Here is a 15,565-nt window from a genome sequence, read left to right on the forward strand (position 1 = left end):
CATCAGGATCATCCAGTCCAGCCCTGAGCCCTGCACAGGCCCATCCCCAAGAGTCACCCCCTGTGCCCCAGAGGATCAGCCAAACCCTCCTGGAGCTCTGGCAGCCTTGGGGCTGTGCCCACTGCCCTGGGGAGCCTGGGCAGTGCCCAACCAGCCTCTGGGGGAAGAACCTTTGCCTGAGATCCAACCTGAGCCTGCCCTGACACAGCTCCAGCCCTTCCCTGGGTGCTGTCCCTGGTCCCCCCAGAGCAGAGCTCAGTCCCTGCCCCTCCTCTGCCCCTCCTGAAGGAGTTGTAGCTGCAATGAGGTCTCCTCTCAGTCTCCCCTTCTCCAGGCTGAAGTGCAAACCTTTTGGAAAGGAATTTGGCACTGGAGAGGTTCCCCCCCATCAGCTGTAAAGGGCTGAGTTTGTCCTGCAGCCTCCCTGACACCGGAGGGGGGTTCCACCAACCACCAAGCCCACCCAGTTTTTGCCCAGGGCTGAGGGCAATCCCTCAGGTCTCCTTCCCTCAGATGGTGTTGGATGCAGGCGTGTCCAACAGGACAGATCACCCCCCCCAAAACCTGACTGAAAAACATGGACATGTTCACCCCCCAGGGAAGCCTCTGGCTCCTCATCAGCCCTGTGCTGGATGGGGATCATGTGGGGAATCACATCCTGCTGGACTCAGCACAGGCTTCTGGGCAGCTGCATGGACAGTGCTGGGATGGACATGCAAGTCCAGCACTTCCAAACCCCCGTGGGGAGGCCCTGTGAATGAACAGAGCCGTGCCCATGGCTTCGTAAAATAGAGCTTTTATTTGTTCATACAAATAGTATGAATTATCAGAGTTTCATTTTCCTAGAAATGTCTTTGTGCAAAATTAATTTGTGTTGTACATACCACAAAATACTCCATTTACATATTTTTTTCAGATTTTCTTTTTTGTGGGTTTTTGTTTGTTTGTTTGTTTGTTTTCCTTTCCATTCTGTTCTTTTTCTTACAAATTGGTTACTACTCTCTAGAGCCATGTTACAGACAACACATCACTACTACCTGTACTGCACTTCTGAACACAGGACTGAATGAAACTCAGCCATAAATTAATGTTACAATGTGGAAAAAAAAAAAAAAAGAAAAACAACCAAACTTTTAATCACACCTCCAAGCTTAAATTAAAATAAAAAAGGTATTTTTAAAAAAATGATGACAATAGCACTGATTCCAGTATCAGCAACCAGTTGTACACCACGGGGAATTCACCTTCATTGTCGTATTTGTTAGGTAAGGCTTTTTTACATTAAAAGTCCAGTGCAGACTTCATTATGAAGGATGTTGAGTCAGAGCTAACAATTTGCTTAAGGTTAGAAGAGTTATTACTCACTCTCTGTGTTTCCACTCTCCAGCAGGGTTGTTTCACAAGAGCCTTTTGCAGTAGGGCTCGGTTACACAAACCAAGCCCACGCTCCGCTGTGCAGCTGAGGGAGGCAGTGGGGTATTAAAAACCTGGTTCCAAGAAAGCAAGAAGGAAGACGTAGGGGATGCAAAACTCTTCTGGCATTGAGGAGCAGGCACGTGCTCTGGAGAGAAGCACATGGGAAGGAAACCACGGCAGGTCCTGGAGCGAAACCGCTCAGGGAAGCGGCACAGCCGCGGCTGGGAGCTCACCCAAAGCCAGGTGGGGAGGTCCAGCTCCTTTCCACACATTGCATAAGCTGCTAGTAGGAAGACTGAGGTTTGGAGAACCAAAAATCACTCTTTTTTTCCACCAGGAAGTGTTTTCTTCTCGCTGCCTGCAGCCCCTTCCCCTCAGGTCTGGGATAAAGCAGACACGCCGTTGCATCCGTCACCTGTCCTGGCAGCAGGGAACAGGGCTGGGGACACGGCTGGAGCTGAAGCCAAAGCCCCTGAATGTGCATAGATCCACCCACCACCTGCACTGTGCAGGAGGGGGGGCATGTTGGGGCTGCACAGCCCAGCAGGTCCCACATCCCCCCTGTGCCCCCTGAAGTGGGACTGTGTCAGCCCCAAGCGTTGCTTCCTCACTAGAAACGGCTCAGGGCAAAGAGGAGAACTTTTCCTGTTCGTGGGAAGATGTGCTTGGAGGCAAACCCCAAGGAGGGATTTGCATCTGCTCACAGCAGCTTTGTAGGCAGTTCAGGCCTGATGTTCTGCTCAACATCTCCCTTTCCTTGAGGTCACCCCAGTGCACTGACCCCATGTGTGAACCCACACGTGTCCCTGGCTGGTGGACTCACACGGACCCCATGGCAGGGGGCTGGAATGGGATGGTCTTGAAGGTCCCTTCCAACCCAGACCATTCTGTGATTCTTTGAAATCCCGTTGGAGATGTGACACTGCTGAGCCAAGCCCAGAGCCCTTTGGTTCAAACAAAGCTCTGAAGTGCAGATCCCTGCAGCAGACCCGGAGCTGAGTCTGCTCTTTGCTCCATCTGCCTGAGCAGGACCAGATCAAGACCCAGAGAGAGCAGCCCAGGCTCTGAGGGAGGTTTTCATCCCCCAACAGCCACAGCAGAGAGCTGTAAGGGGCAGGCAAGAGCGAGGAGGCTGCAAAAGTAAAAGAAACATCTGGGAAATGCCATTGAATGCATCCCACCACAGCTGGGCACAGCTCAGAAATGAGATGCTCCAAGAGGGAGCTGTGGGTGACTGGGGAGAGGTGCAGGGCTCAGTTTTATATAGAAAACATATATAAAATCAGATGTTGTACCGATTGCTGCTGTTGCTGTTTCCAGTTTCACTCACACTGCTTTATGAAGTGCTGTAGTTACATCAGCAGACACTCAGTGAAGTGCATCATCTCAGTGCTGCAGGTGAGGTACGCAGGGTTTTGCTGCCCAAAGCCATCATAGCCCTCCTTCTGTTAAAAATGAACAAATCACTTCAGCTGCCACCTTGCTCTGAAAACGTTCCAGCTGAGCTTGCAGAGCCTCTGACAGCAGTGCTAAGGCATTGAACACACACGGTGCTTATCGGGACCTCCTGAGCTCATAAACCTTGGGCCAGAGCTCTCAGGACAGCCCAGCTGACTGTCCTGAGTCCCACAGCATCTACTTCCACCCGAGGGGAAGGATTTCCAGTTGCTCAGAGCCTCCTGTCCTGCCTGGCTGCCACCCCTGTGCTCAGCCAGGGCACCCCTGGGCTGCTGCAGTGCCCCAACCCACCCCAGTCTCCCCCCTGCTTTCCTACAGTCACCCTCATTGCCAAAGCAGCACTTCCTCCTGGCTCTAGGCAAACCCTGCTTCTTGGGAGAGACATGGATTGGGCATTGGACCAAAAAATGATGGGAATCAAACTGCTTGATGTTCCCCAGGTTGATGTACTGCAGCTGCTGTGGTGGCTGTGGGACTGGAGGTAGCGCTGCCTGTGCAGTGTCCTGGGATGTGTTCCGTGCTGGGCATGGTGCCAGGCAGAGACCTGGGGTTTTTCCATGGCTCTGCCAGTGTCTCTGGTGGGTGGAGGCTGCTCCACGTGCTGCAGGTGCAGCCGTGTCCCAGCAGTGCCCGGAGCAGGTGGGCATCCCCGGAGCGACGCTTCCCACGTCACTGCGACCAGCACCCTGTGTGACACACACAGACACGGGTACTTTGCATTTGTCCTGCAGTGAAGATTTTAAATGCATAGAAGGATCGTGGGAAACAGCCTCCTGGACAAAAGGCAAGAGGGAAAAGTGTACTGAGGAGAGAGCTCTGCCCATGCAACAGGCTCTGCGGCTTCTCCGCTGGGAAAAGAGCCCTGGGTGTGAGCAGGAGCTCCATGGCTTGGGGTTCCCCAGGCTTGCAGCCGCTGGGAGCACATCCTGCTGCTCAGCAGAGCTATGTGGGGTGAAAGAATTCCCAGCCTCCCTCCCACCCACCCCAGTGAAACCCCCCTGGGGCTGTGGGACTAACTGGAAAACTGTGGGACAAAGGAGCACAACACCGGAGCAGAGACTGGGACACCGGAGTAGGGAAAGCAAGTGTTTTATAAAGGCCAGATACCCGTAACAAAAATAAACCTGTGCTTTCCCTCCCTCCCCTCCCTTTTTTTGATTTTTTTTTTTTTAATACAAATTTTGTTTAGGAAAAGTGGAAGCACTGTCTGTTACAAACCAAACCAAAAAGAGGAGGAAACAGAAGGGGGGAGAAAAAAACCAAACAAACAAAAATAAAAAAAGGAAGAGAGAGACATATTAGAATTAAACACCGTGGAATGTTAAACAGGTTACGGGCTACCGTTCTAGCCAGTGCGGTTAGGCAGCTTAGTGAATTAATTGCTTAGGAATTAAAAATAAATTATTATAAAATAGATTTCTGTACATTTTACATACATATATATCTCTTTATATAAGCAAACCGTGCTGGGCAAGGAATTACAAGGGGGTCTTTCCCAGGCCAGGCTCAGTCCCAGCCAAAGTCCTGCCCCGTCATCTGGTAGAACTTCATGTTGAAGGGCCGGTAGAAGTCCCGCAGCCTCTGCACCACCTCCTGGTCGATGTCGGGGTGGGTCCTGCCTTTGGTCTTCCCCAGGCAGTGGGGTTTGCTGCTGCCTTCCGCCTTCTTCAGGCACGGGAACCCCTTGGTTTTGTTGAAGTAGAAGTGTTTGTCGGTGATGATCCTCTTGAGGCCCAGAAAGTCCTGGACCCTGCCCAGCTCCCCCGCGGGGTCGCTGATCAGCCTCTCCCCGCTGACGAAGAGGATCTGCCCGATGGGGAAGTAGAGGAGCCAGTTCTCCAGGTGCTTGGCGTAGATGCCAATCTGGATGGCGCTCCACGAGGTGTCGATCAGGCCCGTAGTCCTGTTTTTGAAGGTCAGGCTCTCAAAGGTGGGGATGTCGGGCTTCTTGGAGAGCGTCTGGGTGTAGTCCGAGATGGCTCTGGTCACGGGGTCCCGCACCACCACGATGAGCTTCGTGCCCTTGGACATGGAGGAGATGCGGGCTGGGGCCTCCTTGGTGACGAAGTAGCTGGGGGTCTTCTCCATGGTGATCTGCCCCTCCAGCGTCCTGGGCATCAGGTCCCTGCCAGCAAAACACGAGGACGTGGGTCAGAAGGGCAGGGAACAGGAAAAAAACATCCATATGCATTTCTAGGTATGTTCACACATAGGTACACACAAGAATGCTTCTGCATAACATGCCTTCACAGGCCATTTGGTTTGTACAGACAAATCCATTTTCCATTGATTTAGGGATTAGGGGGGGATTATTATTAAAGGCCACTGTATTAGAAATCCAGCTGAGTAATCTCCCAGTTATCCATGAGTGGATTAGCTGGGCTACACTGCACCTGGAGTGTGGCTACACGTACCACACCAGCTCCAGAGCGGTCAGGATGAGTCCTGAGCTGCACCAGGTGGCTTTTCTGGCTCATGGCAGCACCACAGAGCCCTCAAGCCCCAACCCAGAGCTCACTTCCCCGTAGGAACGAGAGGATGGTTTAGCGGAAAAGCAGGAGCTCGTCAGAGCTCATCCACCTCGCTTTCCCTTACATCCCAAATGCAGAACTTTTCCAAATTCAGGCAAGAGGGAGCAATTTGTCCCAGGCTTATCAACAGCAGGACCTCACCAACCACAGGGGTCCTCTTGCACCCAGCTTCACCCACTGCTTTACTATTCCCTGTTGATGCACAGACTTGTTCCCTCACATGAACTAAAAGGAGAATCAGGAGCTGCTGCTGGTGGCATCTTCAGCACATCCCAGCCAAGCACCCAACAAGGACAATCCCTCCCAGCACTGCCCCACAGGCTACAGCAGGTCAGGATACAGGATACAACCATGGAGAACACAACCTCAGCTCATGGGCAGGACATACCCTCACAAAGTACCTGTGAAACCTAAAGCTTTCAGCAATTCCACCTTCTTCCCTGGTTATTTCTAATTAACCATGTTGGGAAGCACTGGAGAGCTTTGCAGAATTGATGGAAGTGGCACAAAGCAGGGAGAGTCATTTTTTCCTATCCTTCACTAGGCAAGCTGAAATATTTCAGACCCTTTGCCAATTCATTCCTTTTATAACCCAACGGGACTCATTTGCTCTGGGTTGCAAGACAGTTGAAAAGAAAAGGCAAGAGGGGAGTCAGGCACGAAATTAAAGCTATAAAACTTGATTAAGTTTTCAAAGCATCCACCCAGCACAGAGAAATAACCAGCCAGCGTGTGATCTGCAAGCCCCAAGCTGAGCTTCCCTCAGCTTTACAACACCTTACAGAGGCTGTTCCCCCACAGCCAACTCCTCCCTCACTGCTTTTATGCTTCCACAGCAAAGATCACCAGGGTTCCTGCAATTAAAAAAGCCACTGATAATTTGTGCTAAAGCCAATGGTTGCCCTGATTAAGAGCTCAAGGGAAAAAAGCCTGACCAATCTGTTCTGAGGCCAAAACACAGGGAAACCAGGAATGAGAGGTCTGATTGCATCAAAAATCATCCCATGCCCACGAAAGCTGGTCAGTACTGTTTATGCAACTCCTGGTGAGCTCACAACCGTACCTGGTGTTTGCCTCATCAGCTTCTGGCATTACCTTTGTGCAATGTGTTTACTGGCAAGAGGCACCCACTGGCTGCACCTCCACCCCGCAGGTGAGCTGTGCCTGGGGGCTGCCCAGAAAGCCCCTTCTCTACATGGTGGGTGATGGTCCCTGTGCCAGATCTCCACAGGACATTGGGGGAAGTGGTGCTGGACAAGCTGGACTGTGGAGGAAGAGGATGCCAGCTTGTGCAAACCTCCAGCCATGCCCAGGGGTTGTGGCAACCCCGAGGGCCGGGATTTCAAGTCCACACAAGAGGAGTTTCACATGCAGATAAAAATCACGCTGGTCTACCAGACACCTGGGACGTGAGAGCTTCTGGAAGTCAGGAGCCAGCATGTGCCAAAAAAACAGTAACCAAAATAAAACTCTGACTAATCCTTTGCCTTTCTGGCCAACTCTGCAAGCCCACGATGCCGTCACAGAGCTGGGCCAGTCAATAACGCTCAGAGCAACTCCTAAAGCTGTCATGGGCTGATGTGGATTTCAACATTTGCTCATTAAGTGGTGTCTCCTTTTATGGCCACATTAAACCCGAGTTCTACATCCTGCGCTGGCCACCAACTGCTTTCCAGCTTGATTTAAGAGGTTGGTTTCATCCCATGAAGTCCTTAATGGTCTGGGACCTGCCTGGAGCAGAGAATGGTTCCCAAGACATCCTCAGGATGGCTGTGTTGCACTGGAGCCCTTTGGCTTCAGGTCAGGTCCATCAGATTGCTGGTTGTATGGGGCCCTGCACCTTGGCACAGACTTCTCCTCCAGGACTACTGCAGTCAGTATATATCCATCTGCTGGGAATGATGCAAGGCTTATTTTCCCTTCCTTGCACAAGAAAGGCATGGGGTAGGGCTGGGCCGTGACACGGGAGGAAATTGCTGGGAATGCATTGCCAAGTCAGTTGATCCAGTTGGGAAACACAGGTTCCTAATTAGCATTTCAACAAACACAGAGGAGAGCACTGTGTAAGTGGAAAAAACAGGGAGAAACTCTTTACTTAAGAGACATCCACTGGCCTGGTGTCAGTCCCTTTGCAGAGCTGTCATCTCCTGAACCCACACCTCAATTGTGGCTGAAAGCACTCAGCTCTGTGCAGGTCTAGACCCACCAGATTGTTATCTTTGGAGAGGATTTGAATCCCTGGTGTTTGCAGAACATCTTGCTGGTGACCCATCGCAGCAGGAGAAGCAGGACAAAGCACATTGATTGCTGCTGCCCTCAGGTTGGCCAGCACAGGCTGAGATGAGCAGAGGTAGAAACGGAGCTTTCAACCCAAGAAGAAGACCTGGAACCATCAAAACCAGCCCTCAGGCCCTTGTTCCTGCACTCCCTTCATTGTACCCACACAGGTGCCAGGCATAGCCCAAAACTAAGATCCTCACGGTTGTCTCAGACGCTGCCTTATTTGAAAAGTGGCTCCCTGAAAGCGAGACAGCTGCAAGTGAAGCCAAAAACTGTGGCCCACGGATGTGGTTTGAACCTCTGACAGCATCACATCCAGGAAAGCAAAGTTTTATTGCATGGGCATGTCAGCTGTGAGGAGCTTTCCCATGGTTTCCATAAGCTCCCACAGAGGCTCCATCCGTCACGCTGGCAGCCAGAGACAACAGAGCCTCGGGGACAGGAGGAACTGGTACTTTGGCTGCTCTGAACTCACAGCGGTGGAAAAGTCACCAAGAAGTGCTTGTTCCCATTCAAACCACAACTGGAGAACAGCAGCTTGGCCCAGTGCAGCTCCAACATGCTGGACATACGTGTTGGTGGAAGGAGGATGAGCTCCCTGCTCCTGGGGCTCCACGGCAGCAAGGGCCTCACTAAACCACAGCTGCTGCACAGGGAGGGGAAAGAGGAGTTGTGATGGTCAGAAGCCACAATGCCCTGGCAGGATGCAGCTCCTTGGGCAAAAGGAGTGGGGTTCAGCACAAACCCACATTCAGCTCAGAGGTGTGTGCACAGCTCAGCCCTGGGGCAGCTCGTGACAGATGTGGAGTCTTCCATTTCCATGGAGCCTTCCACTGCCATGGAGCCTTCCACTCCCATGGAGCCTTCCATTCCCATGGAGCCTTCCACTGCCATGGAGCCTTCCACTCCCATGGAGCCTTCCACTCCCATGGAGCCTTCCACTGCCATGGAGCCTTCCACTCCCATGGAGCCTTCACAGGCACGGTGGAGACCCGGGCAGCTCCTGTCAGCACTCTTTGGTGCAAGGAAAGAATGGCAGAGGTGCAGCCACCACTTCTGTCCTTATGGGAGAGCAAAGGGAGAGGATAAAGGGAGTCAGGCTGTGGGAAACAGGGAGCTCAGCTGAGCCCCAGTCGGGACAGGGCTGGATGAAGACTCTGCAGCGGAAACTCGTAGTGGAAAATAAAGATGGTATGAAAAGCTTGGCAAGCAATCCCTCCTGCCTTGTTATCCTCCTGCCTTCTGGCAACCTGCAGTTCAAAGACCTCTGGAGCCAGCATCTGCATCCAAATCATCTCATTTCATAGTGACTATGAACTGTCTAATCCTTTCAAACCCATGAATACTCCTGGCCTTGAGAACATCCCACAGCAGAGAGTCCCAGCACTGAAGCGTTGCCTCTACCCATCATCTGAACTCTCTCACTCCTTCCCTTCCTGGGAAGGGATGAGGCATCTGTTCCTGAGCATTGAAGAGGGAAGTGAGGATGAGGAACAGGCTCCCAGCATCTTTTACTCCCCACCCAGCCCAGCCAGCAAAGCACTGGTGGGGCTCAGTGCTGCTGACTCGGGCAGAGCTGCCAGGGGTCCCAGCGAGGGGAGGGAGTTGCTGTGTGAGCACAGCCAGGAATTTTGCACAGCTATGAATTCTGCACAGGCAGAGAGCAGAGCCCCTAACCCTGAGCTATTAACATGTCAAGAGGGACAGAGGAAAAGCTTTTCCTTTAATGAATATCTCCTCGGCGGAGCCTGCACCCTCCGTAGGCGAAGTGATAGGCTTAGTCTAAAGATGGATTGGCCTACTTTACCTATTAACCACTTAGACTAATGTAATAAAGGCTCTCTTCATTCAAACAGCCCTAATCCCCAGCCCCACACAGCTCTGAAGCCTGGAAGAAGAAGGGATGCTCAGACAAACACAGCCAGGCTGCTGCTTGGACAGGCACGGGGCGGGGGATTTTATGGGACAGGTTTTTTAAAGTGCAAACTTCTCCAGTGTGAAAACCGGGCACGGAGCGAGATAAATTTACAAAGTGGGGATGACAGGTGGCCCCACAGTAATCCAATCCTGAAGCCTAATGCCCTTTGTGGCAGCTTTTGTCTGTGCAGAGGGGCTCGGGGCTAATCTGCTGCCACGTCTCAGGGAGGGACGGGGGGGCCAGGGGACCCCCACAACCTGTTGCTGGTTATTCACTGCAGGTAGGACAGACCAGAGCACAGGGCAGGGCACAGCAGTGGTGGATTTATCCCTGGGGATGTCTGTTGGTCCCCCCACGCACCTCCTGCCATAGCAAACACCTGCTGGGATAAACCCCTCCGGGGTCTGCTGGAGCCCTGGGGGGCTGCAGAGACTCCCACCCCCGGCCGTCTGCCCACCAAGGGGTCAGCGTCAGGCTGCCCGGCCCAGACACAGCTCACTCAGACGAGTTTGCCTTCCTGGGGAGGGCTTCATGCTGGATATAATCCTACCCAGCACCTGGAGCCACCCAGCATCACTTTTGGGGCTGTTCCTCAGGCTCCAGCACGTTCACGCGTTGAGTCCCACAGTGCTAAAATCAGGGCACCCTGTGCTGCAGCAGTGGCACCCTCCAGCCTCAAACCCCTCCACTCCACGTGCTCAATCCCTCAGTTTCCCTCTACAAGGGTGACAAAACTCTCCTGGAGGAGTGTACAGGGAATGTCACAGCACCTGGATGCAGCTACAGGATGCAGACTGAGGAGTGCTCACAGCTGTCCCTGCAGCAGCTCTGCCACCAGATACAGCAAGAACTGCCTTTGGTGCAGAATTCCTAGACTTTCTCCCCATAGCTGTTCCCCAGAAGCAATAAAAATAGGGGAAATGGGAGAAATATGAAGTCAAACTGTTTTGGACATCAATCAAGTTCAGGTCTGCCATCCAGAACCATTTGCTTTGCAGCCCAGCACTGTACACACAGAGCACCCAACCTATTTCTGGCCAGTTTCTGCCCAAATTCCTCACTGGTGCTTCAAAAAGTGATTTCTTCCCAGAAAAGTGAATTTTCAGTTTCAGTTTCTCATCCCAAATCCTCCCAAAGGGCTGTCCCAGAAACCACATAAGTTAGGTTGGAAGGTTGTGGTGAGAAGGTGAATAGAAATACAAAAGATAAACATAAAAGTTCTTCTTTCCTGGGGGGAAACAGATTTTTAGCCTCCAGAATCCTGTCAGAGTGTTTGAAAACCCAAGGTGACACCAAGCTCAGGTAGAGCCAGAACCAGAATAACCCCCAAAGTGGTACAATTTGGTGCATGTGATAAATTTAAGATTTTTGCTGCGTTTTTAATTTGCAGGCTAGAAAGCAAACAAGCCCACAGGTACCAGCTTGGAACAGCTCTAGAGGGACTAACTGTGAAGATAAGGCAGGTTAAAGCTTCATCCCCTCCCACATCACTGCCCTGTTCCTGGGGCCAGTTGGGTCCCCTGCTCCATCCCAGCATGGTCCTGCTCAGCTTTGCTCCACTCAGGATCCCACCAAAGCCAAAGGGCTCATTTCAAACCACAGTCCACCTGCTGCCTTAAGTCAAACTCACTTCTGGGGAGGGTTTGACTGCCACTCCCACCCTGCACAGCCAATTCTTACTCTAATAATTCTCGCTGCTTCTCTGCCTCTTCCTCTCCTCCCCCATCCCAATAAATAAATTTAGGCCAAGTGAGCTGACTCCAGCATCTTGAAAAAGAGTTGTGGACACCCAGGGGTATCTCCATGGGGGTGGCACCTCCACTGCTGGCAGCTCTGCCTCCCAACCCATCCACTCTGCCCAGGCAATACCCAGTCGGTCCCAGTTTCCAAGGCAGAGTTTTGCTGTCAGAAAGCAGGAAAAATGGACAGTGGTGATAAGAGCAGCCAAGGGCTGGATTAAAACCACGCACTTGTAGCCCTGTAGAGGCACCTGGCAGTGAGCAAGAGCTCTGCAATGTTCTGGGAAGTAAAAACTCAGAGCATCTCCAGCTCAGCCCTGAGGCCACCACATTAGTTCTATCCCAACCTCTCATCACAGCAAGGCTGATCACAAAATCATCAAATCCCAGCAATATTCCTTAAAAGCAAGCATCTGACAAGCCCGGGGAAAGACTGTTAAAGTAATAAAGCATTTTAATTGCATCGCAGAACCTGCCACCTGCATCAAGGTCAACTGGCTTCAAAATTACCCTCTTGGCTTTGGTTCCGCTTTCTTGTGGCAGAAAGGGGATGGGAGAATAAGGGAGGTGGAGGAAGAGGAAAAAACAGAGAGAGAAGAGGCAACAGCAAATTCCTCTTTGGGGGTGGGAGTGCTTGGTGGTTTATTATTTGCTACATGACATTTTTCTTACCAAAATCCTCCCTGGCTTGGGCTGCTGTTGCACCGCAGACCTGTACAGTAGCAGGCAGCCTCTCCTCTTTTTTATGGCCAGTGGTAAGAGCAACATGTGTGCCTTTGTCTCGAGCAGGAGCCTGTTGTTTGGGTTGGCAAATTATACAACAATAAAAGGGAACGGCTGGGAACCGGGCTCGGCCTTTTTGAAATGGGTGTAACCCAATCCAGCTCCGTGGAACCCTCGCCACGACGCTTACACAAACCAGATGATGGGAATTAATGAACTTCGGGGGTGAGGAAGGGGTAGGGAAAGGAGAAAAAAAAAAATATGTGGGCCTGAAATGAATGTTTTTCTCCCTCTCCTTGCCCCCTGCCCCCGGAGCTGCCAGGTGCCCTTCACCTGTCGGGGAGTTCAGGGGATTAAAGGAGGGAGAGGAGGGTGATGGTGTGTGAAGGCACCAAAGAGCTGGTGGCCACGGGTGGCATCACCACACAGGCCACAGGAACAGGCTCTGGCCGGGCTGTGGAGGCTGCTCCGAGTTCCTTTGATGCGGATAAAAAGCCCCATCAAAGGCAGGGGGAGCAGGGAGAGGCAGGACACCGGCAGATGGTCCTTCGGGCCCCACCCCGGCGGCAGAGCCGGCACCGAACAGCCCCAGCAAATCAAAGCCGGCAGAGCCTCGAGGAGGGGGCAACACACTGCTGCAATCACCAGGGGGCGGGGGCTTTTTGGGATTTATTTTTTTTAATAAAAGGATTTCTCCAGCTCCCCAAAAGTCTCTGCATTCAAATCAGACCTCAGAGCCACCACAGAGGTTTGACCCTCTCCACGCTGCAGCAGAGCTGGTCCAGCCAGAGCTGAGCAGAGGGTTTGCAGCAGCATCTGAGCACCCATCTGGACAAAGCAGGGCCTGATCCATGCACAAAACCTGGAGGGTTTGTGCCTCTGGGAGCAGCAGTGGGTGTGATGAGCTGAACCAGCCTCTGCTGTCAAGGCTGCCTCCCACCCTGTGCCAGCCCAAACCCATCTTTCACCCAAATGCCTCCCCCAGCTGATGGGACTAAGTGGGTTAATTAGAAGCACAGACTCATGACCAAGATAATGACATGTTATCCCTTGCAGGGCTGCTGCCTTCTGCATCCAAATGCCATATATGGTGCACCATATAGTACAGCCTATAGGGCAGGAACAACTTAGATCAGCAGAAATACCTGATGAGAGTCTTGTCTGCATGGGACAGGGCTTGTGCATTCAGCAGTGAGGAAAATAAAGAGGCCCAAGAGGCACAAAGACTCCATGGAGGCTGATGGTGGTGTGGCCATCATTCCTGGGACATGCCTGGCCCTTGGCAAAGGATACAAAGGCATGAAGGTGGCCTTGGAGGTGACTGACTGGAGCAACCCCCTTTCCCACCCCAGACCTGATGCTCCATGTGGGGCAGCCTCTGGGAGGAAAGGCTCAAGGGGCTGGGACCAGCCTGAAACCTGGGAGGGTGCAGACCCCTTCTCCAGTGGCCTGGGGGTCTCCAGTCCTGCCATAGGAGGTCAAGGGCAGAGCAAGAACAAGGAAAGACACACCTCATCCCCTAGTGTTCTCCCAGCCTCCATCCAAAATCAGCTCAGGGGCTTTCCTGTGCCTGATGCACTTTGCCCACCCAATAATCTTCAGTCAGTCACTCTTCCAACCCCTTGTCCAGGTGGATGTGCTATACCTGGACAAGGCCAGGTTGGATGGGGCCCTGAGCAACCTGATCTAGTGGGTGGCATCCCTGCCCATGGCAGGGGGTTGGAACTGGATGATCTTTGATGTCCCTTCCAACCCAAACCATCCTGTGACTCCCCCTGAGCCCACACAGACCCTCCACGTGCACAGCCCACCCCAGCCCCTGCCCTTAAACCATGTGAAGATCCTGCACCATCACACCAGTCCACCCCCACCTTCATCTCCAGCCTAGCTCTGAGTCTGTAGAGTACCACAGCTTCACCCTGGACTTCTCTTTGCCAGGCTGAGGACTCCCAGGCTGTTTGGTCACTCCTCAAACAGGAATTCCTCCAGCCCTAAAGAACAAACCCAAAATACTGCCACTGTCACCTGCTGGACTCATGCACTGACTGACATGGACTGCAGAGATGTGGGGCTTTCTTTGGGCTAGGATGGGCCATATTTCCAATTACTTTGTCCCCTCTTCCCCCAACAACAGCCCAAGATGTTACAAGTGCTAAGCAAGAACTTTCCCTCCTCCTTTGCAGGAGCCAGGCACAACATTCATCAACTTCAGCAGTTCATTACACAGGCCCTCCTCTTCTCTTTATGTAAACACCGAAGCCTCTTTCTGCTCCCCATCATACTTAAAAGCTCTGAACTTCCACTAAATAATTATCTTCACTGGGGGGGGAGAGGGGCAGCACTTTACATATCAAAGGGCTGCTTTGGAGGGATTTACAATAATTTAAGATGAAGTGGTAAATATTCTATTCACTCCAGTTCATCTCCAGTAATAATTATAATCCTATTAGCAAGGTCCCGAGAAAGTGATTGCATTATCATCTAGCGAGCATCTATGTGGATTTCTTGGAGGGATGGGATGGGGGAGGCCGTAGGCAAGGAAAGAAGGAAAAGCAACAAAAGACGCAATTGCCAGCACCTCCCTTCCCCCAGCAGGATTTGGGCTCCATTGTCCCGGCGCTTCAATAGTGCTTTGCTCTGAAAATAAGAGCTTTTGAGCGCACTAAGGGGGTGGGGCTGAAATGAGCATCTTATTCCTGCCGGTCACCCCCGGTCCCCTTTCATGGCCGCGGGTCCCCCCCGGTGCTGCTCCGGCCCACAAAGAGCGGCCGGTGCTGCTCCCGGGCCGGCAGCAGAGCCGCAATTAAAAGCTAATTGCCGTTTCTGGGTGAGTTCTTTAGAATATCGCCCAGCGGCACCGGGCTGCGCTGCCCACCGCTCCGGTCATGTGAGAGTACTCTAATCTGTCTCCATTTCCCCCCGAAAAGGAACAAAAAGACTGGTTTTGTTTAAAAGCAGAACAGGGAGGGGGGCAGTTCTGTGAAACTCATGATTTAAGCGGAGGGGGAGAACCCCTAAACTCAGCAGGAAACATGACTGAGCTAACTGGTAAACTGGGACTAAAGACTCTTTCTCAGCAGCTCGCAGCGCCAGCTGTCTGTGCCAAGCTGTGTGTTTGATTCCTCTTCCATGTCACCTCTCCCTACACCCCGCTGGAGTGTTTAACTGGAATTTATCCCTGCAGGAGAGCCCCAGTTGCACCAGTGTAATCCTCTTCCCTCTCTTCGGGCACCTGGAGGCCACCAGTGTGAGTCCCCAGCACCTCCAGCAGGAGCAGGAGCTCGGCTCTGCTTGCCCTGGTAGCAGTAGAAACATTTTTCCTAATAAATTAAACAGACAACAGCCTGAAAGGGAGGAAAGAGGAAGAATTTTAGGCATCTGCAGAGATTTCAGTGCTCACAGCTCACTCCTGGGGAAAAAATAAATTCTCTGGACTGCCTTCTGCCTCTTACTCTATCAGGACCAGAAGGACCAGCAACTTCTCCTCCCTCCAAAATTTA

General features: G+C 52.3%; 1 protein-coding gene across 1 annotated transcript in view; it reads right to left on the reverse strand.

Moving 5' to 3' along the window:
* Window positions 1–933: 933 nt before the first annotated feature.
* LOC135424447 (heparan sulfate glucosamine 3-O-sulfotransferase 3B1-like) overlaps window positions 934–15,565 on the reverse strand; it is a 29,860-nt gene continuing 15,228 nt past the window's right edge. The window contains exon 2 of the mRNA XM_064675675.1: window positions 934–4,999. Coding sequence (XP_064531745.1) covers window positions 4,381–4,999 — 619 coding nt within the window. The 3' untranslated portion in view covers window positions 934–4,380. The remainder of the gene's footprint in view (window positions 5,000–15,565) is intronic.

This window comes from Pseudopipra pipra, chromosome 19 (genome assembly GCF_036250125.1).
Source record: "Pseudopipra pipra isolate bDixPip1 chromosome 19, bDixPip1.hap1, whole genome shotgun sequence".
Lineage (NCBI taxonomy): Eukaryota > Metazoa > Chordata > Aves > Passeriformes > Pipridae > Pseudopipra > Pseudopipra pipra.